This window comes from Trifolium pratense, linkage group LG4, assembly GCF_020283565.1.
Source record: "Trifolium pratense cultivar HEN17-A07 linkage group LG4, ARS_RC_1.1, whole genome shotgun sequence".
In the NCBI taxonomy this organism is placed as follows: Eukaryota; Viridiplantae; Streptophyta; class Magnoliopsida; order Fabales; family Fabaceae; genus Trifolium; species Trifolium pratense.
In genome coordinates this window covers 2578684-2603720 of record NC_060062.1, presented here as the reverse complement: position 1 = coordinate 2603720, position 25037 = coordinate 2578684, and the positions used below count along the sequence as shown (strand labels likewise).

Sequence of the window (25037 nt, the reverse complement as noted above, 5' to 3'; positions counted from 1 at the left end):
CAGAAAATTCTAGATAGCTTTTCTGACCTTCAGAGTAGGGTAGAAAAACAAACATCCTATTTAGAAAGACAATTTAAAGAAGATAAACCCCATGACACATGGAGTTTTAGTAACGAAGGTTTCACCTGCTATGAAGAGGATGAAAGTCATAAATACCCTCACCTTTTTCATACAAGAAATCCACAACTCAACAACATAGCATGTATGATAACTTATATAATAAAAAACCTTTGTCAAGAGAAACTTGTTGAAGAAATTCAACCTGTTAAGCTAGAATGGTATCAAAGGGTAGATATGATTCTAGAAGAACAAAGAAAAAGTCAAGAAAGGATAGAATACCTTTTAGAACTCTTAGAAAAAAGATATTTAACTCAGGATGAGTTAACTCAAATTCTTAAGAGGGGGGAAGATAGGGGAAAAGCAATAGTTATCCCAGAACTTCAAACCCAACCTAAAGAAAAAACTTCTGAATCCAAACAATTAAGTATTAGACCACCTTCTACTTACTTTTAATGGAAGATACAGAAGAAACCCTTAATAGGCAACTAGAAAACCTAGAAAGACTTATGGTCTCTTTAGATATAAGTGGAAAAAATCAGGAGATCCCTGATAACAAATCTGAAGATAACAATCAGATCATTTATGATTTTAGCTCAGAAGAAGCTAGTGAAAACGAAAATGAAAATCCTCATTTCGTAAAAATAGAAGAACATGGAGAAACTTCAGGTACCAAAAGACCTGCAGATTTTGAAAAAGAATTTACCAAACAAAAATTCCAAAAAGTACCTCATTACTATGAGCCTTCACAAAACCCTTTTCAAGGACAAGGTGTTTTAGACATAGATTGTAGTTTAGACACTGCAAAGGATCTTAGAGATTGGTACAATACAAATAATGTATTAATCCATCTGAATGAAGATCTAAGAAATTTAGGATCAGCTGATATTTTCAACTACCTACAATATAAAACTAGAGGAAATGCATTCAAATACATTTCAAATCTACCACCACAAGTTATAGGAACTATGCCTTTAATAGGATCCTTAGTTACAGACTGGGTATATAGTTTACTAGTTAAAGAATTCAAAGGATGGAAGGATACTGTCCAATCAAAAGCAGCATTTTCCGATCAAAATCTTTGGAAAATAACTAATTTAAAAATTTGCAATATGTGTTACATTGATAACTTTATTTGTGAATTTCAGAGTTATTATTATAACATAGACAATGAAACAAGACTATCAAGAGGATTGTTAGATCTCCTCTATGATAAGCTTCCAGGAGGAGTGTCAGCTCAAGTCAAACTATACTTTACCTCAATATCATCAGAAGGAAAGGTAGATGATACTCTGGGAGGAAGAATAACTGTTTTAAAACAGTGGCTCGCAGATAAATGTAGCGAAAAGATAGCTAAAAGAGAAGCTAAAGTATCACTTTGCTGTGATAAGTTACAAAACAAAGTAGGAAACTATAGGTGTAACTCTAGAAATCCTAAAAAGAAATCTAGAAGAAATATAAGGTCTTATAAGAAAAAGAAATTCAGAAAAATCCCTTTTAAGAAATTTAGAAAAGGAGATAAGAAATTCTTTAGGAAAAAACCACCTTATCCTAAAAGAAAAACATGTCCACAAGATAAGAAATCATGCACATGTTGGTTATGTCATGAAGAAGGACACTATGCTAATGAGTGCCCTAAAAGGGATAACCCTAAGAAAAACGTCTTACAAGCCATATACGCAATAGGATATGAACCTATAGAATCAGATGTAGAATCTGATGAGGAAATTTATGAATACTGCACAGAAACAGATTCAGAGATAGACTTAGATGTCGAAGAAAGTACTTGGTAAAGGAAATCCAAGTGCAACATTTATAAAAATAGTGCTAGAAAATAAAAACCTTTTAGCCTATATAGATACAGGTGCAACCCTTTGTTTTGGAAGAAAATCGATCTCTAGGAACTGGGATAGATTAGAAAAACCAAAAGAAATAGTTGTTGCAGACAAGTCAAAGCATCAAATATGGTTTAGCCTTAAGGATGTATCTATAGAAATTGAAGGATATAAGTTTTTTATCCCTACAATTTATTTACATGATTCAGGTCTTGATCTAATCATTGGAAACAATTTTCTAAAATTATATGAACCCTTTATTCAAAGGAGTAATACAATTTCTCTTCGATGGAAAAATCTTGGAAATCCAGACGAAAAGAAAATGATTACTACAAAAATAATTACTAGAAATGAAATTTTAAAAATGATTTCTGGCAATTTGAAAAAACTTAGTTCTATCTGGGAAGAGTATAAATTCTTTTCAACTTTAGAAGAAAGACTCGATGAAGTTTGTTCTGATGATCCATTAGATAATCAGAAAAACACTAATCATGAATTAATAGTAATTCGACTTAAAAACCCGAATGAAGAAGTCAACGTTCCTAATAGAATTCCATATACTATTAAGGATGTTGAAGAATTCAAAACTGAATGTAAAGATTTACTTGAAAAAGGACTAATAAGACCTTCTTCAAGCCCACATTCAGCTCCAGCTTTTTATGTCGAAAATCATAACGAGATAAAAAGAGGGAAAAGAAGAATGGTAATTAACTATAAGAAACTCAATCTTGCAACCATTGGAGATTCTTATGGATTACCTAGAAAAGACTTTATTTTTGAAAAAATTAAAGGTTGTAACTATTTTTCATCCCTTGATGCAAAATCAGGATATTATCAGCTAAGACTTTCTGATGAAACAAAATCTTTAACGGCATTTTCATGTCCGCCACAAAAACATTTTGAATGGAATGTTTTACCCTTTGGGTTAAAACAAGCACCTTCAATATATCAAAGATTTATGGATAATTCTTTACAGGGATTAGACCATATATGCCTTGCATATATTGACGATATACTTATTTTTACAAAAGGAACAAAAGAACAACATATCAAGGATGTTGAAATAGTTCTTTTAAGAATTAAAGAAAAAGGAATTGTTATTTCAAAAAAGAAATCACAACTTTGTAAAACTGAAATTGAGTATCTCGGAGTAATCATAAAAGATAATGGAGAACTCAATTTAGCGCCACATACCCAGGAAAAGATTTCCGCTTTCCCTGATGTATTAGTGGATAGAAAACAAATTCAAAGATTCTTAGGATGTTTGAATTATATTGCCAATGAAGGATTTTTTAAAGACTTGGCAAAAGAAAGAAAAATTTTACAAAAGAAAATTTCTGAAAAAATTCCTTGGTCATGGACAGACGAAGATACTAAGATTGTGAAAACAATTAAGAGTAAAATTCAAGTCCTACCAAAACTTTACAATCCCACAAATGATGACTTTCTAGTTGTCGAAATTGATGCATCCAAAGATACATGGGCAGGATGTATGAGAGCTTTCCCTAACGGAAAAGCAACACTAAAACTCAATGAGTTTGGTGAAAATCTGAGCGTAACCTCAGATATACAGTCTGATCTAAGTCTTCAAGACAAGACAGATAAGTCCTCTGGACTCAAAAGACAATCTGATCTAATTTCGAAAGAAAGAAAGACAGATAAAAAACAAAATTTGGTAGATTACTCTGCTAAATTTAATATAAAAGAAAAAGAGTTATTACTCTGTAAATACATATCGGGAACTTTTTCTGATACAGAAACAAGATATCCGATAGCTGAGTTAGAAACACTTGCATGTGTTCGAGTATTAGAAAAATGGAGAGTAGAACTTCTACCCTCTAGGTTTCTTTTGCGAACAGATTCAAAATATCTAACAGGATTCTGGAGATATAATATAAAAGCAGATTACAAAAGCGGACGATTAATTCGTTGGCAGATGAAATTACAACAATTTCAACCATACATTCAGTATATAAAATCTGAAAACAACAGTTTTGCAGATACTCTTACACGGGAATGGAGCAAGCAATAAAGATCTTGCAACATAATCTGAAACAAAAAGACGAGCAGATTGAAGCTACTCAACAGCGTCTTACAAAACTCTCTTCTGAGAGGGGGGAGATAATTACAACATTACAAAATTTGCAACAATATACAGCAAATACAAACATCAGTGAACCAACTGAAGAAAAAAGCAGCAGCAACACCAAAGAAAATTGGGACTTGCTTGGACAAGATTCTGGAAAATACAACTACTATGTAAAGTATTCAGCTCCAGAAAGCTCGAAGATTCCAATTGAAACAATAGCACCAAGTGATTGGAAAAAGGAACAAGAATCTTCAGAAACAACTTCAGACAGCAAGAAATCATGGGCTGATGAAGTAGAAGAAGAAGATGAAGCAGAAAAAAATGGTTTGTCAACAACCATCCAAACAAACGATCCCGTAGACAATGAAATGGGAAAGTTCGAAGCTTATGTCATTTTCGATGGTCCAATGAAAGGGATCTACAGAAAATGGGCAATAGCAAAACAGCACATCATCGGAAAAAATGTACGCCACAAAGGCTACAAAACCATTAAAGAAGCAGAACAAGCCCTTTACGGTCCTTACAAGGAAATTACAGCAGCAAAAGATATCCAAAGATCTTCAACAATGGAGTCAAAAAAGAAGCTGTCAATTGATAAAATCCGCCAGCTAGAACATCAAAAAACATTCCACTTAGCAGACCCAACCTTCACAGAGTTTAGTCTTAGATGGAAATGGATAAATAGCTATATAGAAGAATTCTCTACAGAATGCTTCTACCCAACAAACAAGTATGGATGTTCAAAAACGGTCCTACTTCCAGGAATAGACAATCAGCTTTGTCTATCATTCTTTCAAAATGGATTGATCAGCACAATTTATCTCGAAGAAAAAGAACAAAGAAGTTTTGGAGAACTCAAATACTTTCCAGAAGAACTTCAAAACCTAGTACAAAAATTCAACAATCTCTTTGCCAAAGGAAAAGAAATATTCCTTCAAATTGATTCAACATATCCATGGTACGATGAAATTACTCTGGATTTAACTATAAAACCACAATATCTCATCAAAATAGGGATATCAAACAAGACATATCCAACTATGTCGAAAGAGAAAAATGAATGGCACCCAGCCAGTTACATTGCACAGATGAAACACTTCAGACAAAAGGTTACCAGGTTAACCCAGCAAACAAACTACAGGGTTGTTTACAACGATCCATCAACAGTCGTTTACAGCGATTCCAGAAAGCCAGCCAAGGAGAAAGATTTACAGGCTGTTAAAAATCTTGAAGAAAGAGTTGACCAGCTAAAGGAAGACTACACAAAACTACCCATGGTAATTAGAGAAGAACTGTGTAGAAATTTTACACAAAGTTACAAAGGACACGAGTGTAAAATCTGTCCGCCAAAATCGTCGGCACAAAACGACAAAGAAGCACTCAGTGGAAAACAACACATCACAATGTAGTGGCAGACAAAGAAAAGCAGCCACCCACTATGTAGGGTCAGATAAAACTGCCTTATCACTAAGGCATCTACTTTATGTAAATTATTGTTTGTCCGTTTTCTTTAGTGCGTTTTTCTTTTGCTTTAATAGCTGTCACGGATAGGGACATGTGAACTACTTGTGAGTCCTACTCCGCTATAAATAAGAGCCTTGATGCTCGTTTGTAATCAGAATGAAATTAAGTTTGAATGAAGTTTTTCATTTCTCCTAAAATTTTAGAATTTTAGTATTGATAGTTGAGGTAATACTCTGGAGCTATCAGAACGTTGAGGTAATACTCTGGAGCGTTCACAAATCAAAATTCGAAAGAATCATAGACGGTCGTAGTGGACTGATAACAAATACAAAGGTCATCAATTCAAAATCAAATTCAAGAATATCAAATCAGGTATAAATATGTTTATGTTAAATTTATTTAACATCTTTCAATACTATGGAATATCAAAGTTCTGTTTAAATAACGTTCAAATACATGTTAAAATATTTCAAAGATCAATATGACTGAAGTATCATATTTCGAAGAAACATCTAGCTATCACACAGATGTTATCTGTGATAATAAAATAGAAAGTGCAGAATTATCTTTAACTGCAGAAGAAAATTTCAAGAGAAAATATAACACGTTCAAAAATATTTTCTCAAGAAAAAATATTCTGAAATTTGGAATAATGACAGGAGAAGAAGCAATTCCCATTGATTCTACTCATGGAAATATAGTTATATCTACTATAGATACAACTCAACTTAAAGAAAGAATTAAAACTTTTTCAGAAAATGAAAGATCAAAAATTGGTTATATTCATATATCGACCATTCAAATTTTAATTAAAAGTACTTTTATGAAAGGTATTAATTCACCTCTAGAAATAGCTTTAAAAGACTCTAGAATTCTAGACACAGATCAAGCAACAATTGCAAAAGGAAATTGCAATCTAAAATATGGTAAAATCAAATTTGATATAAATTTACAAATTGGTTTATCCCTAAAAGATAAAGATCTTGATAGATCTATAGTTTTTCATTATAAAATGAAAAACAAAAATTTTATGAAAAAAGGTAATCACCCCTTTACCATTTACTATAGAATTAACTATGCTTTGAGTAATTCACATCATAGTATAGAATTCAAAGGAAAAGACACAATTCATATTGACGAATTGTTTGCACCTATAGTAACTCTAAAATCACCTATATTCAGAAGCCTAGCAAGGAATAGCTGCTCTTTGATAGAAGCTGACAGAGATCTGTTTGAGGAAACAGAAGACAAATCGTTATTTAGAAGCAAAAGCCTTAGAATAACACCGCCTAAAAAAGATTTTTATATCTCAGAACAAAAAGAACTAAGTAAGCTACATAGTTCAATAGAAGGACTATCCTTACAAGTCCAAAATTTAGATAGAAAAATCTAAGAGATGCCTGGAGCAACTTGGGCATACCTTTTAGAGTTAGAGTTAGGAGAATACCAAAAAACTCTAAAAATAATTCTAGAAAAAGACCCCACACATATCTACGGATTCTATGATGTGGTTAAATATAATATAGAGCGCCTTGAAGGCACTATAGAATGGGCATCACAAACCCGAACATATGATGAAGACGACGTTAGAAGTTTTCAAAAATGTCTCCAAAGAGACTTAAATCTCTCAAGGATTCAAAAGACCCTCGAAAGATTACCTTCCGCAAATGCAGCAACCTCTGCAGAAAACTCTGGTATCAGAGCGTAACATCCATCCAAGGTTTAAAAATAAAAAGAAAATCTTTTAAAAACGGTTTTGTCAAGAACCAATTTAATTATTTTTGGCCTGCATCGTTTTGCGTGAAAAAGAAATTGTTGTCCACCCGGGACAACATTTTTATGTGTTCAAATAACACTACTCAAAGGAAAAGTAGAGATTATTCCTAAATTTCTAGAATGACAATAGTTTACATCTATGAACATGTGTTGTGTTATTTCAGAAAGGGTATGTACAAATCATTAAAATTATATACAATAAACAAGCACAGAGTACCTCACACGTATTGAAAAATACAACGTTAAAAGAAGCTTTTAAGACGGACTACTCACACCAGGAATTGCATGATCAAGACTTCTTTCGGCCTTTTCAACTTCTACTTTCCATTTATCAATTTCAGCAGTAAGTTCATTCTCCCGGCTCCATAAAGACCTATAATATAACAATAACAAATCAAAAACAATATCTCACTCACTGTTAAAAGTAAGAAATTATATACTTTTTCTCCTTTTTTGCGACAAACTATCCTACACTTTTATTGTACTCTAACTTCTATTTAATGATACAAAATATACGAACTTCCTCTCTCTGTGAAGCTCATCTCTATTTGCTTTATAATCATTAAACCCTTCACATGACTTTGCAATTTGAGATTCCAAAGTAGTAATATTTATTCTACCACTCTTGATATTCCCATCACAGCCATGGATTTCATCATTAAGCCGTTCAATTTCTTCCATCAACTTTTTCTCCTGTGGCACAAAACAAACATAAAAAACTTGAAAGATAGCAAAGTAGAAGAGACCAAAGAGACAGTGGTAAGGGGTATTGATAAGTGTTACAAAACATGGATAGTGGACCATAGCGGCCAACCCCAAAAACACAGTAAAATGAAAGTGGAAAGACGTGTGACCATTATTTTGAAACTTTTATACAATCTATATCATTTGTACTATATAAGAGTGTTGTGTGTGTGTAGGGAGCATATCAAGTGAGAGGAGTTATTATCATGAGAGATGAGAAGCTTAAATCATGACCATCCGATCAAAATTAATGGTTGTGATTGAAACATATCACATGCACCTTTTCGCGTTCTGATTCGTCACCTTATTGTACCAAGTCCCAATTCCCAGTTCGATCCCCTTCCTTGCATCACAACTCACAACAAAGATTAAAGTGTTCTCGATCCCCTTCTTCCACCACTGATTTGTCAAGACACAAGAGACAATTTGATAATTTATCCACAGTTATTCACCATCACAAAGGGATTCAACTACCCTTTTTTAACGGCGGATTCAAGTATTCAATTACCCTTCTTTTTCAAATCTTTATGTTTCTCATTTGTGCTCCAATTTCAGTCGACAATTGCATGCTCAATTGACTATTGTTAAAAGATGAACGGTGTACAAAATCTATCATCCCAACTTTTTCTTCCTTAGTTCAATTGAAATGATGTGATTCTTTCATTTATAAAAAATTAGATTTGATACTTTTAAGAAGTACCACATCGGATGTGAGATAGCCGGTTTTGTAAAAATGAGTTAGGCCCAACTCCATATTCTACGATGGTATCAGAGCCTCTCCAAGATCCGTTGTGTCACCCGCTATCGGGCCACCCACCATTTATATCCACGCACCAAGCCCAATAGTGTTGGGCGTGAGGGGGTGTGTTATGAAGTCCTACATTGGATGTGAGATGGCCTAGATAAGAGTTTATAAGTAAGAGGCAATCATCACCTTACAATCCGGTTTTGTAAGGATGAGTTAGGCCCAACTCTATATTCTAAGAGATACAACAATACAGCCTTGCTGAAGAATTGGGACAGTCAAATTTGATTGAAACAGTAACAGAGAAGATGTGCATATGATGGATGCAAGTGGCAAACATATATTATACTATAGTTATAAGAAATATCATGGTAACTATTTAAGCCTCTCATCTCTCAGATATATATATATATATCTGTGTGTGTGTGTGTGTACTAGAGAACTAGCTGTGGTGGTGGCACTATTTTGGTGTTTTTAAATTGAAATTTTTTCCTGTGTCTCTATTTATAAGACCCTTTGGGACTTTTTATGCATATTAAGAAAAATTGTTAATGTAATTAATGTGTATAATTTGTGTATGACTACTACTAAATTACCCTTTGTGTATGAATACTGAATATATTTAATTCTGACTTTTAATATTCCAATGAAAATTGGTAGTATTAATAAGGGATATATTTGGAGAGGGTCTTATTTTCTGGGACAAACAAATGTTCCTAAAGGGTCTTATAATTAGGGAGAGGGGGAGCAATAGAAATCCATTATGCAGAAAAATGTAATGCAATGGAGCTCAATGATGTCATTCCTGATTATTGAGCTAAAATTAATAGAAAACGAGTTAACATCCCAATGGGAAGCTGATAACTCCGTGCGTCAAAGGAAAAACAGCATTTTCTCCATAATACACAAAAACATGTGCCAGTAAATGAATACTTGCCTGTGTTGTGTTTGAAGAGAGCACCTGTTCAAGATCATCAATCTCCTTTTGAAGCCACTTATCACGAGCAGCTTTACTTGAAAATTGTGTTGCACGTCCTTGCTTTTGATAAAGTATACTTAGTTTCTTCTCTTGCTCCATAATTCTAACAACTCATAATTTTGTAAGAAATAAGATTCAAATACAAATACTGTACCAATATGTGAAAGATAAATGATATTTTTCTATCATGTATCCTAACTACTTTAAATTTAATTGTTAAACGAGACACACACACAAGTAAACATAATGTCCAAATGCATGCACCGGGAGAGTTAAATACATTATATATTATTTAAGCATATCAGTAGAGAAGTACAACCACAACATACCGCTTGCTAATGTCTTTTTCTTTCTTAACTTGATCATCATATAAAGGACTGATTTTGTCCAGTTCATTCATTGAGTCTTGAATTTCATTCTCAAGAATCTCCAGTTGTTTAGCAGCATCTTCCTGAAACCATGTAGGTAAAAGATAAATACGGCAATCAAAAGAACTCATACCTTGATATCATCACTAGAATAATACTTTGGCACGGATATTTCCAGAGATCTTCGCTTGTAAGTCTTTGACATCAAGCTCAAGCTCTGTGTACTTCTTTAATGTTTTTGTTTGATGCTTTTCAATAACTTCTTTTTCTTTGATAAAGTTTTCATGTTCCTTTGTTATATCTTTCAAACTATTCTCCAAATCTTTGAATTTCTCATGTGCATCAACAACCTCGTTATACTTCTTTGCTGAATTTTCAGAAACCTTGGCCCGAGCTTCTTCTATCTAAAACAAGAAGTCATTTACCTTCAGGCATCATAAATCCAATATAGTAAAACCAGAATTACAAATGTCTAGAAGACTAGAACAATATAAACATTGACATCTTAATTTTTTATTGATCTATAAAGATCAACAACGAAATTTAAGTGTAGAATTATAAACTGCAAAAAATTGCATTGAATATCGGGGAGCATTTTACCCAAGCTCACAGTAGGGATAAAAGACGTCGTGTCAAGGATGATAGGCTGATTGGTAATGGACTGGGATGAAACTGAGATTAGATTTAGCCAATTGCAGGAGAGAAAGGGAGAAGTGAAAGAATAGAAAACTGCCCGAAGACTAAGGAAAGGAAGATTTGGGTATGATTCGTATGAATGAGGTGGAAGACTTACTCTAAAACTTGCTTTGAGAAACAGATGTTTTTTAGCAGTCTGTTTTTCTCTAAAACGTTACAAATTTAGTGATGTCAACTAAGTTGGAAGATCATTGATTTGCTACTTTTATAATATCAAGTGCATTTTACTCTCTACATGATCTAGATCAAGTTAAAATAGCAGCCATCAGGAATTGCAGTGGTGAATTTCATGAAAACTGCTACGGTAAATTTATGAAGGACGGTAGAACCATGGCGCTTTATAGCAGAAACGACAGCTTAAAATGTCAGTTTTTTGGAAAGTTTATGTCCGAAGACAAAAGGAGTTACTGGTGACAGATATGTGTATAGGTGGCAGTTATTTTTACTACTGTCAAACTCGGATAGCAGAACATAGCGGATTGTTATAATTCCGCTGCACAATAGTGCTGGAGTGCCACTATAGCAGCTATTTGCAACATTTTGTACTAAATAGGATAGTTATTTTTATTAGACACAGTTATGTGTGTTTCATTTCTATACGTATGGATGGCAGCTATTATTGTGATAGGTAGTTTCTGGTTGTATATTTGTGAGAGGATAACTCTCTAACTCTGTTGGAGCCTAGGCCTATAAATTGGGGTGCTGTATTATATTTCTGGTTTAGTCCCGAAATGTTATCATTGAAACCTTCCCATTTGTTTGTGCAATCTGAGTCTAACAATTGACAACGGTGAATCTACTGGAGGTATCTCAAGTACTCGAGAATCTGCCACTCTGTCTATTTAACTAAACCCAAGCAAAACACTAATTGAAAACAAAAATGTGGTCTTCATAAGAATTAATTATAACATTCTTCACCGCCAAAATGGATGTGATTGACAATCCAATCAACAAGAAATAGATAAATTAAAAAATAAAACAAGGGAAAAATTATTCAAATAGTTGTAAGCGCAGAAACATTTTAATATAGATAACCTCTGCAAGTTTTTGCTGAGCATTTTGAACTTCTTTGTTAAATATGGCATATTCCAATGATTTTCGCTGCTTGTTAAGAAGCTGATATTTTCTCAATTCCTCTTTCTCCTCATCTAGTTCCTTCAACCTCTCGTCTAAATACTGTACAACTTGGATAATCTGTTTTCTTTTGTTACCTGTCTCACAGTAAAATACATGATAATAGCAACGTCTATAACAAGAAAATAAACATAAAAAATAAGTAATTTAAAAAAATAAAAAGTAGAAAAGACTTGCCTGAATCCTGCATTATTTTCAAACTTTCACGACGTCTCTCCTCATAAACTCCAGTGCCACCTATTTCCTTCAGTAAATCTAATCGTTCAGAGTCTTTCATCAAGGTTAGGGACGTTATCTAGGCAAGAGCAAGAAATGAGCAAGTTTAGTAATTACTTCAAAGTTTATCAACAAAACAATTATAAAACCAAACCATAGCACCATCATCATGCACCAATACCTTTCCTTGTTGTACAACATAATATGGATTTGAGCGAGAGAAGCCAGCACTTTCCAGTAAATTCATCACTTCAATTTTTCTGCAAATTATATATCATATTTCTTTAAGACATAGGTAAATACAGTGAATAAATACTTAAATATCCAGAGAAAAAGATAAAGTGTCAATTTTATATAAAAATGGATGTATAGTATGTGCTCTATGTCTTGATCAATTATACTCACGTTATGTGTTTTCCATTTAGAAAATATTCATCCTTTTTCAAACTAATTGTCCGGCGTAAGTGCACTTCCTCCTTGTCAACCTATTCACGACACAAATAGATACCAAGTTAATGTATATGTGCAAATTTTGCAATGATAAAATACTTGAATAAAATGAAGTAAAAAGAAAGCTATTCGGGTGCAATGTAAAAAGAAGTACATCGCCAATGACTGATCGAAAGATTTTGCAGACAACTTAGATAAAAGGATATTTAATATAAAGTAATATTGGGAAAAACCCAAGTCCCAAATAAATAGAAAAGATATAAGGTCAGATAAGAGTTTAAAAAGGGAGGCACTCCTCACCTTACAAGCCGGTTTTGTAAGGATGGCTTAGGTTCAATATAAAAACCTAATATAGTAGCATGCCAAAAACTTCTATGGTACTTGACTAAAGAACGGGAACCCCAAGTCAAACCAGCAAAAGTACTGCGAGTGAGCAGGTTCTCAATGGAATGGAGCAAGTGTTGATCACATGGGACCGATTTTCTGATTGTGAGAACACCTGGAAGATAATTGTGAAGTTAGAAAGAAGGATAACGAGGGAGAAAGAAGAATAACGGGCCTGGGAGCACAAGTCTACAGATGGAGAGACAGCAAGGCGGGAACGAGGGAAAGGAAGGAGAGAAGTTAGAAGGCATAACAGAAAGAACAGTTGACAAGTTGGTATTGGAGAGGGAAGATGTGGGAACCGTTGAAGGGGAGAGAGAGAGGATATGCATATGGGGGTGGGGAGAAGCAGAATGGGATGGTAGAGTATAGTGGGAAACATTGTGACTAAGCCTTAAGAGTTATTCTCAGTTCAGGGGTATTCACTTCTTCTTTTTTTGACGCGGGAGTATTCTCTTAGGAGAGTATTATTTCCTTTTCATTTCTTTTGCATTTCTGCAAGAAGGGTTGTTTCTTCAACCAGTGTACCACGCTACTTTTTCATTCATTTGACAGAGGACAATTGCTCAGAGTTTATGTTACAATCTTATCAGTTTCAGTAAATTAAACTTTTGGTCTATTACACAACAACAAAAGAAAATTGCATTTCTTTTTTTTCCCAAGCCTAAAACAAAACATGCATAAGCGATCTTATTTATAATGTAATTTATTAAAGCAAAAAAACTTCACTGAAAATCATATTCCTTGCCTATTAATAGAAATGATATGAATCTATTATTTTCAAAATATTACCGGGATACGATAGTCTGAATTATCAAACACAATCTCGACAAATGCAGATAAAACCGGGTGTCCAGTCCCTTCCTGTGAAGAGAAAAATTCATTTAACCGTTATCAAATTCTACCATTGATTAGTCCTGGGTAGGAAACGAAGTAGAATTGTGCCATACATGGAGTAGTGCATGCCTGTCCTCATTGCGTAGGTTTTGAAAGAGATCACTCAACACAAAGCGAATGGCTAGATACAAAAGAAAAAGGGGGAAAACGTGTCAATTCAAGGTGTATAAACCAGTTTCAGCTATTTCACAAAGACTAAACGCTGGTCAAGTATTAAAGTGGCACAGGAAATGGCAACTTGCTTACCATGGAAAAAATTTGTTTTACCGGATCCATTAGCACCGACTGCACAAAAAAAAGAGCAAACCAGATACAATTGATGTTACTAAGAAATACAATCAAGATGCATTAATTTAACCTAAACTGGAATGATGCTAAATGACATTTTGAAAAAATATCGCATTAAATTAGATGGAATAAACAAAAATAAGAATAATCAGAATATAAAGAAGTAATGGAAATGAAGAGAATGTAGTGAACAAGGAATGTACTTCCCAAATACGACTCTTTTCGCTAGCCCCCCTACCAAAAATAGTTTAACTAGTAAATCTTCTTTTAGTAAAACCTACTCTCTAACTCGTCTTCACACTGGATGCCTTTCATCGGCCCCGATTAGGAAATGGAATCAAAGGTTTGTTCTAAAGTGAAGTCTTTCTTATTTGGATTTGGGATGATAATATTTAATAGAATAAAAAACATATAGGTTATTCCAGAATTACAATCTTAATAAAGCACTTTCTAATACAAATTTAGTCATACAATTCTCCAACAAAAAAAAAAAATACACAAACAAGGCCGACAAATATCATTTATTTATTCTTATAAAAACTAATAGGTTTCAACTAGCAAACAAATTTGAGTAAATTCATTCCACATTGTATCAGATTCATACTTTATTGAGTTGCCATCATGAGATGACATGTCATGAATGAAATGCCTTTAAAGGATTATGCTGAATCAATCAATAGAAGAAATCATTAAAAGTTTTTCAATAAAATTTTATTACCAACACAATTAACTTTAGGACTGAAATCCTCTGTGGCAATTTGTTCTCGGTAACTCTTGAAACCTTCAATCACAATCTTAAAGAAAATACACAAAGTGAATCAGAAGTCCATTTAGCAAGTGATATCTAAGAAGAGAAAAGTGAAAATACAAAAGTGAATAAAAGCACAATTACCTGCTTAATATACATGTTGAAACTATCCTAACCAGACCTACCTACAAGAGCAAATAAACATCCATAAACATGATCATATAAGTGAGAAAAAAATGCACTACGGTGATGAAATGCTCCAAAGTGTTCTTTTACGTTTTAGGATCAAAATCAAGTAGTCGAAGAAGAATAAATTAAACGTTTTAGGGTTTCAAAGGATTTTTCACAATAAGTGGGAAAAAGAATTACAGAGCAATTACGGGAGAAAAGCATTTAAACGTGTAAATAAATTATAGCAACGAACGGATTGACCTCAGAGAATAGTTGACGACCGAGAAAACTACGTCAGAAAGAGTTGAGTAGAATGTAGCATATGAGAAGCAGCTTTGCTCTTTTTCCCTTAGCTCCTTTTATTCCTGTTGATTGCACATTTGAGTGACATATGTAAAAGGTAAATCAAACGGCTGAACGGTTACAGTTTTTAATAATAACTTGGAGCTCTCCCATTGGTGCTAGCAGAGGTCCAATAAAATTGGTGCAGACTAAATGATTATAACCATATGATATCACATATGACATAAGGCATTAGGGTTTTGAAGGGGACATTAGGGTTTGGCGGCATTAGGGTTTTGAAGGGGACATTAGGGTTTGGCTTGCAAAATTTACCATCTTTTATATAGAATATAGAATATAGATAGATAGATATATAGATATATATATATAGATATATAGATATATAGATAATAATAATAATAATAATAATAATAATAATAATAATAATAATAATAATAATTTAAAAGCTTGCCGATGCCTTTTATCTGTCCACTGTGCTCGTCTGCATATCCGCCGTATGATTCACCGCTCCTCCGTCGACGACAGCGGTATTGTTGCCGGTTCTCTTAATTGTAGAATTTTTTTATCAACCAATTGTAAAAAGAAGACAAGAGGAACAACTCTACAGCAAGCATATTACATCATAAGTTTAATAGATTCAATTACAAATGATAAATCTTAAAATTGAAAAGATAAAAAATAACTATAACTATGGTAAACAACCAGAGGAGCAATGAGTCAGGGAAAAGAGAATTGAAAGAGGACGACGGTGAGACGGCAAGCACCGAGTAAGGGGAAGAAGAACGCTGCTGTGTAGTAGAAGAGAGAAAGAAAAGTGCCGTTAGGACGGATGACGTGGGCGGTGGTGGAGATGGCAGCAACGGCGGAGAGAGGAAGATTGAGAAGATGAAACTGGGATCGCTTTTCTCTAACTTTGTGGCGGGAAAGGCATGTGACTTTGGACAATTTTTAACCGTTTGATCAATCACATGTGCCACAACTTGCCACGCGTCCTTCTCTTACCTGGGAATGAAAACATCAGAACAAAAAAAGAAGCTTCCATCTCCAATGTCAAACCTGCTGCCATCGTGCACCATCACAAACCATCGCACGCCGACCGCTGCAATCCATCTCCAATATTCAAGTTTAAGTTGTTCATAAAGTTTGTACCTTTAATCATTTTGAAAACTGGATTAGCTTTTGATTTCTACGCTTGTTTTTCTCACAGCAGCAAATAGTATATGGCTATGACGGTGGCAACTGTCAACCGAGATGGCGGCAGCAGTTGACCGAGGCGGTGGCAGCAATTGACAGAGGAGGGTATCGGAATCGACTGTGGAAGTCGGCATCGGTGGAAGAATTAGAAGTTATTGACAGAGTTGGAGATGGAAGTGTTTTTTTTTTTTTTTGTTCTAATGTTTTTCCTGCCACAAAGTTAGAGAAAGACACGTGGCAAGTTATGGTACACTTGATTGATCAAACGCATAAAAGTGACTCAAAGTCACCTACCTTTCGTACCACAAAGTTAGAGAATACCACAAAGTCACCTATATATAATGTGATGTTTCTATTATCAACTCTCCACAAAATATTCTCTGAGATATGTTGTAAACAACACCATAAGTGTTGAGCTTAACTCAATGCTCTAACAGAGGAGATAGAGATACCAACGAATAACACTTTTCTCACTGGATTTGCGCAACCCATGTACACACCTAGCTAACACCACAACAATAACAAAAAAACAACCCACCAAAAAAAACATACACAGCAACCGCCTTACAACAAGGAACAGAACAAAACGAAACACAGCAACACCCAACACCATGTTGTTTTCTAAAATCACACACTTGTTGACATAGCAATTAAGAAAGTAATAATAATAGGTGACGATGAAGAATCAAAATAATAATCATAATAATAGGCTTAATCCATGATGAATAAGAAGCAATTGATAGCAATAATAAAAATGATAACAGAGAAACCAATGATGTAAATCAAGTAGTAAGGGACGAAAGTTTTGCGAGAAAATGAATTAATTTGATGAGTTTACCTGAGAATAAGAGAATATGGAGCGGCGAGAGGTAGGAGAAGAGAAGTTCAGCGTGAAAAAATTAACCTTAATTTTATTTTTTTTTTTTTTTTTTTGTCAGGTAGCCTAGTGGCTTGAAATTCCACCTTTAAAGATGGATAAGTGGAGTGTCCAGGGTTCGAACTCTGGCTCCTGCATATAAAATGCTGATGTCCCAACCAATTGAGCTAAGCTTCCCAACCAATTAACCTTAATTTTATACTATTGTGTATTCCGATACAACGGGTTCTAATTAAAATCAAATTGTTCCTTTTGTATAAAAAAAAATAATAAATCAAATTGTTCCAAACTCTTGAATGAGAAGATGTATAGAATAATTTTTAAAAAAAATCATTCTTCGTTAAATGATGCTCCGATTTTTTCTTTCTAAAAATGTAATTTTCCTTATAGTATTTTTTCTTTCTAAAATTGTAATTTTTCTTTTGATGAAACATATTGTTTATATTTTTTTTATATATTCCTACTTTTATGGGTTTTTTATATTTTTTTTATATATAAACCTTGCAAGGTGGTTAAAACTAATAACGATAAATCAGTAACTTTGCTAGTAATCGATTCTAATATATTAGTATAATATAAGATAAATACAAACAAAACAAAAATATAGAAAGAATATAAAATAAATACAATAAAAAATGCTTTAAAATAGAAATAAAATAGGACAATATCTTTATGCTTAAAAAAAGGAATAAGAAAAACTATAGAAAAATAAGATGAATATTCATAAAAATAGAAACATAAAATTTTTTCAAAAAAAAAAAAAAGAAAAAAGAAACGTAAACAATATCTATATCTATTCTATATCTATATACTATATATATATATATATATATATATATATATATATATATATATATATATATATATAGGGGTTTTCTAACTTAGACCCTAGTTAGGTCTAAGTTAGCAAGGTGCACCTTTTCAATTGGACTAAAATACTCATTCTTTTAATTTTGAAAGAATAGAGCAACAGGGGCATTTTTGTAATTTTACACAAAAAAACAAAAATAACAACACGCGCCCCACCTCCTTAAACAATTAATAGACGTGGATCCAGTGTCGCGCGCGTACGGAAGGACCATGGTTACAGACCGTTGATTTCCATCAGACAGCCAAGATGTGATCTCATTAAGACTGTCTGATCAATCAGACAGCCCAGATCATCCTGATCTATCAGTTTCAATGGTCTGCGCCACACTAGATTAAAATCTGGAGAGAGAAAATTTTACTTTTGAAAAGGCAGCCATGTGTCAGCATATTAATGGCTCTGCGTGATTTTTTCCATTTTATACTTTAAACTCGATTATTTCGTCGTAAATTAATTTTTTATTTTTTATACCAAAATTCATAATTTTTTTTCTCTACAAATAGAGACTTGGTTCGTTTGATTTGGACACCGAAAAAAAAACGCAATTTTTCACTACTTTAAACTCGATTATTTCGTCGTAAATTAATTTTTTATTTTTTATTTTTTATACCAAAATTCATAATTTTTTTTTCTCTACAAATAGAGACTTGGTTCGTTTGATTTGGACACAGAAAAAAAAACCCAATTTTTCACTACCTTAATCTCATCAAATAACTAATAATCAACTTACTGAAACCATTTTACCAGCAAAATGGTTTCAGATTACAACTCTCTGAAACCATTCTACCAGATAAATGGTTTCAGAAGCAAACACAATTAATAAATTACTTACTGGAACCATTCTACCAGTAAAATGGTTTCAGAATACAACTATGTGCAACCATTCTACAAGCTAAATGGTTTCAGAAGCAAATAACTAATAATCAACTTACTGAAACCATTCTACCAGCAAAATGGTTTCAGATTACAACTCTCTGAAACCATTGTACCAGATAAATGGTTTCAGAAGCAAACACAATTAATAAATTACTCACTGAAACCATTCTACCAGTAAAATGGTTTCAGAATACAACTATGTGCAACCATTCTACAAGCTAAATGGTTTCAGAAGCAAATGACTAATAATCAACTTACTGAAACCATTCTACCAGCAAAATGGTTTCAGATTACAACTCTCTGAAACCATTGTACCAGATAAATGGTTTCAGAAGCAAACACAATTAATAAATTACTCACTGAAACCATTCTACCAGTAAAATGGTTTCAGAATACAACTATGTGCAACCATTCTACAAGCTAAATGGTTTCAGAAGCAAATAACTAATAATCAACTTACTGAAACCATTCTACCAGCAAAATGGTTTCAGATTACAACTCTCTGAAACCATTGTACCAGATAAATGGTTTCAGAAGCAAACATTAGTTTTTAATTACCGTTTTATCTCATTTAATTAACTAAAAATAGTTTCAGGTCTCCAAAAATTTCATAAAATATACCAAAAGTTCCAGAATATTATCTACTATTTTCCTGGTATAATGGTTTCAGTGAGTTGGTTGAGTTTACAACACACAAGTAACGTATTTAGTAAACAATAAAATGAGATTAAGGTAGTGAAAAATTGCCTTTTTTTTTCGGTGTCCAAATCAAACGAACCAAGTCTCTATTTGTAGGAAAAAAAAAATTATGAATTTTGGTATAAAAAATAAAAAATTAATTTACGACGAAATAATCGAGTTTAAAGTAGTGAAAAATTGCGTTTTTTTTTTCGGTGTCCAAATCAAACAAACCAAGTCTCTATTTGTAGAGAAAAAAAATTATGAATTTTGGTATAAAAAATAAAAAATAAAAAATTAATTTACGACGAAATAATCGAGTTTAAAGTATAAAATGGAAAAAATCACGCAGACCCATTCATATGCTGACACGTGGCTGCCTTTTTCAAAAGCAAAATTTTCTCTCTCCAGCTTATAATCTAGTGTGGCGCAGACAGGATGATCTGATAGATCAGGATGATCTGGGCTGTCTGATTGATCAGACAGTCTTAATGAGATCACATCTTGGCTGTCTGATGGAAATCAACGGTCTGTAACCATGGTCCTTCCGTACGCGCGCGACACTGGATCCACGTCTATTAATTGTTTAAGAAGGTGGGGGCGCGTGTTGTTATTTTTTTTATGCAAAATTACAGAAATACCCCTGTTGCTCTATTCTTTCAAAAATTAAAAGAATGGGTATTTTGGTCCAATTGAAAAGGTGCACCTTGCTAACTTAGACCTAACTAGGGTCTAAGTTAGAAAACCCCTTTAAAAATATTCTTTATCAAAATTATGTATGGGATGCAATGATCAAATAGTCCTTGCGAAAGGAGTACTGATTAACAAACATTCCTTTAAATTGGGGGTTGTAAACCCCCGCAAAATGAAGTCATATTTTCGGTTCCCACCTATGAAGCACGGACTCCGACAAGGACACGACGACACCTCTAATGTAAAAAATACAGGACACGACACCGCTACATATTTATAAAAGATATAAATTGAGAATTAAAATATATACATGTAAATCTAAGTTGACCAAGTTATTTCTTAAAAAAAAAAAAATTAAAACAAGATATAATAATATTTTACTTTTATTTATCATCTACTATCGAAAAAACTATAAATATTGTAATTAAAATGTAATGTCTTTAGTCCCTCGTTGATCAAATTTTTAACTCTTATAGATATGTCTGATATATGCGTAAGAAGAGTATAAATAAAGAAAAAATAATTTTTTTGGGACACTTGTCCGACACGTGTCTTGTGAGTTTCTTACAGGTGTCGGACACCGATCAAAGAAGTGTCAAAGTAAAGGAAATATTGACTTTCTTTGGACACTGGTCTGACTTATCCGACATGTGTCGTACGAGTGTCATATGAGTCGAATACCGACATGTGTCGGACACCGCGACACGCCTATTTATAGAGGTGTGCTTGCTTCATAGCTTCTCACATAGGGTTAGGAATAGGTCAGGCGGCCTATAGGCGCCTTCGGCCTGTGTAAGTCTGACCTGACCTATTTATTAAAAATGTCAGACTTTGGCTTTGAAAAAAGTCTGTTTACATAAATAGGTCAGACTCATGCTTCTAAAAAAGCTTACAAAGCTTGATAGGACGCCCTGTGAAATAGGCTTTTAAGACTTGTTTAGCCTATTTAAGAAGACTATATAAAGACATTTATGTAACACATGTTTTTAAATAGGTTACAAGGTCAGACCAGACTTTAAAAAGGCTCAGACCAGGCCAAAATAAATAACATTTGATAAGCCGTAGGACAGACTTAGGACTGAAGAAAAATCTTAGGTCAGGCTCAGGCATGTCAAGACCTGGCTTGTTCCCAACGCTATTCTCACACCAATGTTTCAATCTGGCGCTTTTATTTTTAATTGTATGTTTTTTCTGGCGCTTTTTTTTTTTTTTATACTTTTTCAATTTGTAAAATTTGTAAACAACAGAAACGAAGACCAATAGAAAAACGCAGAAATGCAGTTTCAAACAAACTCCACCGTTTGTATAGAAAACGGAGAAACGTGAACTCCATCGTTTCCGCCGCGGTTGAAACCGTCTGTCACCGTGAAAACGCAGCTTCTCTCTTTCTCCTCCATCGAAGAAACAGTCCGCCGCTTCTCTACTTCGCCGCCTTGCCTCCGTCAGTGAAGAGTTGCATCTCACAACAGGTAATGTTTCCATCTCCTTAAACCTTCTTCGTAATTCAATTACCGATCTCACTCTGTTTCACGGATTTAATCGATTTGGATTTGGATTTCATAAGCTACGCGTTTGTCCATTTCGATTTCTTCGATTTCGATATTGATTTGATTTATTCATCTTTTGCATTTTTTTCTTTCATTCACTGAATCATGCTTAATTTTGTGTTTATTTGTGAAATAAATATTTACTTTATGAGGTGAAATAATGCTGTGTACAGTGACGAAAATCAATGTAGGATACTGATTTATGTTTTAGGATTTTAGTTTTCAGCATGAGTGGTTTTGATCTCTTATTATGAAATGATTTGATTGTATTAGAGACTTTTAGTTCCAACTAGTTACCAATTACATCAAAATCTTGTTAATTTTGATGATGATGCTGATTATTTATCCAATCGAATGCTCGATATCAACCCTATCCCATCATCCGTCTTCGAAGTCGGTAACATGTTAGGTTCCCTTGTTAGAAAAAAGCAGTTTCACATTGTTATTTCCCTCTCTCATCAAATGGAATTCAACCTAACTTTGTTACTTTGAACATCTTGCTTAATTGTTTCTGCCACATTGGTCAACTCAATTTTGTATTTTCTGTATTGGTAAAAATTCTCGAGCTAGGATGTTATCAGCCTAATACGGTAACAGCGACTATACTTATATATATATTTTTTTGAAGAAGTTAAATTAGTCCACCCAATTGGCACCAGAGACAGTGACTACATATTAAAGACATGTGTCTTACTGGTCAGGTTAAGAAAGCATTGGATTTTCATGACGACATTATATCAAAGGAATTTCAGCTTAATCAAGTTAGTTATGGAATCTTGATTGATGGGTTATGTAAAAAAGGAGAAACAAGATCTGCCCTGCAGTTCCTTAGAAGGATTGAAGAGTTAATGGTTAAACAAAACATGGTAATGTACAGCACAGTCATTAATAGTCTTTGCAAGGATAAAATCGTGAGTGATGCCTTTCATTTATATTCTGAAATGATTGTCAATAATATTTCTCCTAATGTCATCACTTACAATTCTATATTGGATGCTTTGTGCAAAAGCCATCAGGTTGACAAAGCAATTGAATTATTAGCGAAGATCAAAGACCAAGGAATTCAGCTAGATATGTATACATAAACTATACTTTTCAATGGGCTACCAAGGAATTCAGCTAGATATGTATACATACGCTATACTTGTCAATGGGCTACGCAAAAATGGAAGACTTAAGGATGCACTAGAGGTTTATCAGGATCTTTTGATTAAAGGCTACCATTTTGATCTAACAATGTATACTGTTTTGATTAACGGGCTTTGTAAAGAGGGCTTGTTTAATGAAGCGTTGTCTTTAGTGTCAAAAATGGAAGATAACGGTTGCACCCCTAACGCCGTAACTTACAGAACTCTTATTCATGCTTTGTCGAAAAACGGCAATAATGAGAAGGCAGTGAAACTTCATCGTGAAATGATTGCTAGAGGTCTTTCATATGAGTAAAACTAGGTGAGATGCTTTCAAGGTACAATTTGTTATGTTGGATTAAAAAATGACCATCTAAATTTTATTATGATATTTGTAACAACAATTGTGTTTGTAACTATCCTTTTCTTCCAAATTTTCTGTGAATCTGCTTCATATATTTAATAGAATCGATGAAATGAATGATGTTGTAACACTGTTATATTGCAGAATATGGAAGGGTAATTACAATGTAAATAAAGTAGTAGAGCAGACACACATGAAGCAATTTGTAGATAAAGCAGACCCTCTACTGTCGAGCAACTATGGTAGAGCTGTTGGGTCTGGGTGCAAGGAAGTGTAGTTGGATCTACCATCCCTGCAAATCCTTCAGAGGATCAGGTCCATATATTAGACCTCATAAACAATGGTTTGTGTTTAGCAGGCTGCACCTTTAGCTAGTTGCGAGGTATTCGGTTCATTTTTGGTCTTGCAACTTTAGGATTAGATACATTTACAATCCAATAGAGAAGTTTCCTCTTTATTTTTTATGAATTTGTTTACATGTAATAATTGAAAATGAAAGTCATCCCTTTACAATTGTATTTGTTACACATGTTTCTTCTTTTATTTGTGTAGAATAGAGACTAGATGTAACTATAGATTCATTAGCTATGGCTGTTATATGTTTATGAGACCAAGAGGATTGAACCAAAATATTTCTGACAGTGAATTAAATTTCTGCAACTGCAGTGTTCACAATGTATAGGATTTGGATTTGGGTATATTTTTTTGTAGGGACGCGGTACTCAGCTTAAGGATATAACGAATGGTATGTTTAATTGTGTTATGTAATTGCGGCCAGTATTTGGATGTCTGTTACGTTTGGTGCTGCCTTATGTTATGAGCATAGACCAAAAGTGCATTTTTATGAGTTCCGCAAGAGGGAGTTTCATCTGATAACTTGTTTTTATTTAGTCATGCTATTGTTAAATTCAATTTTTTGGTTCATACCACTTTGGTTCTTGAAACTTAAAACTGATTTCGATAAATCTTTCAGTGTGTTATGTGTACTGTACTAGTGGCCATAGAATATACTGTAATCTTTGTAGATATAAAAATTGATAATTTATTATTATTATTATTATTAACATCATTGTTATTATTATTTATGTATAAACTGTTTCAGTGGCTTTAACTTATGTTTGTGATGTGGTATAGTATGGTGTTGAGTGGATCTTAAGTGTTGATTTTCAGGGTGTGTGTTGGGGCTGTGGCGGTGCAAGGCGGCTTGCTATAGATGGTTATGAAGGTGACCTTTTACTACAGAATTTTTCAAATAATGCTATCTTTATGGAGCAGCTTGGATGGTAGCAGAAAATGTCCAAATGCTTGGTGGAGTCTTGTTTTTTATGCTTTTGTTTCAACATAGTTACTTGACTTGGTTTGTAATTTATTTTAGCTTTGTTATTTAATTATAAGCCTTTATTTTTGAGTCATTATTGGATGTTTTGTCATGTAAACAGTTTTTTAATAAGGTTGGTTTATAATTTGAG

The 25037-nt window shown here is 33.5% G+C and overlaps 2 protein-coding genes across 10 annotated transcripts in view; one reads left to right on the top strand and one right to left on the bottom strand.

Moving 5' to 3' along the window:
• The window catches only part of LOC123924325 (structural maintenance of chromosomes protein 3-like), a 27037-nt gene extending 9570 nt beyond the window's left edge, over window positions 1-17467 (bottom strand). Inside the window, exons 1-17 of one of the 9 annotated variants that reach the window (XM_045977173.1) lie at window positions 16494-16824; window positions 15802-16132; window positions 15303-15406; window positions 15015-15055; window positions 14841-14916; window positions 14081-14119; window positions 13888-13955; window positions 13730-13801; window positions 12509-12588; window positions 12285-12363; window positions 12065-12182; window positions 11789-11964; window positions 10216-10461; window positions 10019-10140; window positions 9648-9792; window positions 7742-7914; window positions 7495-7594 (exon numbers count right to left, since the gene is read on the bottom strand). In XM_045977173.1, coding sequence (XP_045833129.1) covers window positions 7495-7594; window positions 7742-7914; window positions 9648-9792; window positions 10019-10140; window positions 10216-10461; window positions 11789-11964; window positions 12065-12182; window positions 12285-12363; window positions 12509-12588; window positions 13730-13801; window positions 13888-13955; window positions 14081-14119; window positions 14841-14916; window positions 15015-15029 — 1509 coding nt within the window. In that variant the 5' untranslated portion in view covers window positions 15030-15055; window positions 15303-15406; window positions 15802-16132; window positions 16494-16824. Of the gene's footprint in view, window positions 1-7494; window positions 7595-7741; window positions 7915-9647; window positions 9793-10018; window positions 10141-10215; window positions 10462-11788; window positions 11965-12064; window positions 12183-12284; window positions 12364-12508; window positions 12589-12853; window positions 13016-13729; window positions 13802-13887; window positions 13956-14080; window positions 14120-14840; window positions 14917-15014; window positions 15056-15302; window positions 15756-15801; window positions 16825-17376 lie in introns of those variants that run through there. The other 8 variants (XM_045977176.1, XM_045977177.1, XM_045977172.1 and 5 more) reach the window with 8 other exon arrangements.
• Window positions 16035-25037, top strand: LOC123920764 (pentatricopeptide repeat-containing protein At2g39230, mitochondrial-like). Its single transcript, XM_045973078.1, has 6 exons — window positions 16035-16100; window positions 16552-16716; window positions 21778-21999; window positions 22779-22988; window positions 23094-23526; window positions 23713-25037. The coding sequence occupies exons 1-5, from the start codon at window positions 16035-16037 to the stop codon at window positions 23160-23162; spliced, it is 732 nt and encodes a 243-aa protein (XP_045829034.1). The 3' UTR covers window positions 23163-23526; window positions 23713-25037.

Excerpts from the sequence above, each read along its gene's own strand:
- LOC123920764 (XM_045973078.1), top strand. The coding sequence starts at position 16,035 with ATGGTAAACAACCAGAGGAGCAATGAGTCAGGGAAAAGAGAATTGAAA. Across the intron at positions 16,101-16,551 it reads AAGAGGACGACGGTGAGACG|CAGCAAATAGTATATGGCTA; the intron begins GCAAGCACCGAG and ends TTTTTCTCACAG. Across the intron at positions 22,989-23,093 it reads GTCTTTGCAAGGATAAAATC|GTTGACAAAGCAATTGAATT; the intron begins GTGAGTGATGCC and ends AAAAGCCATCAG.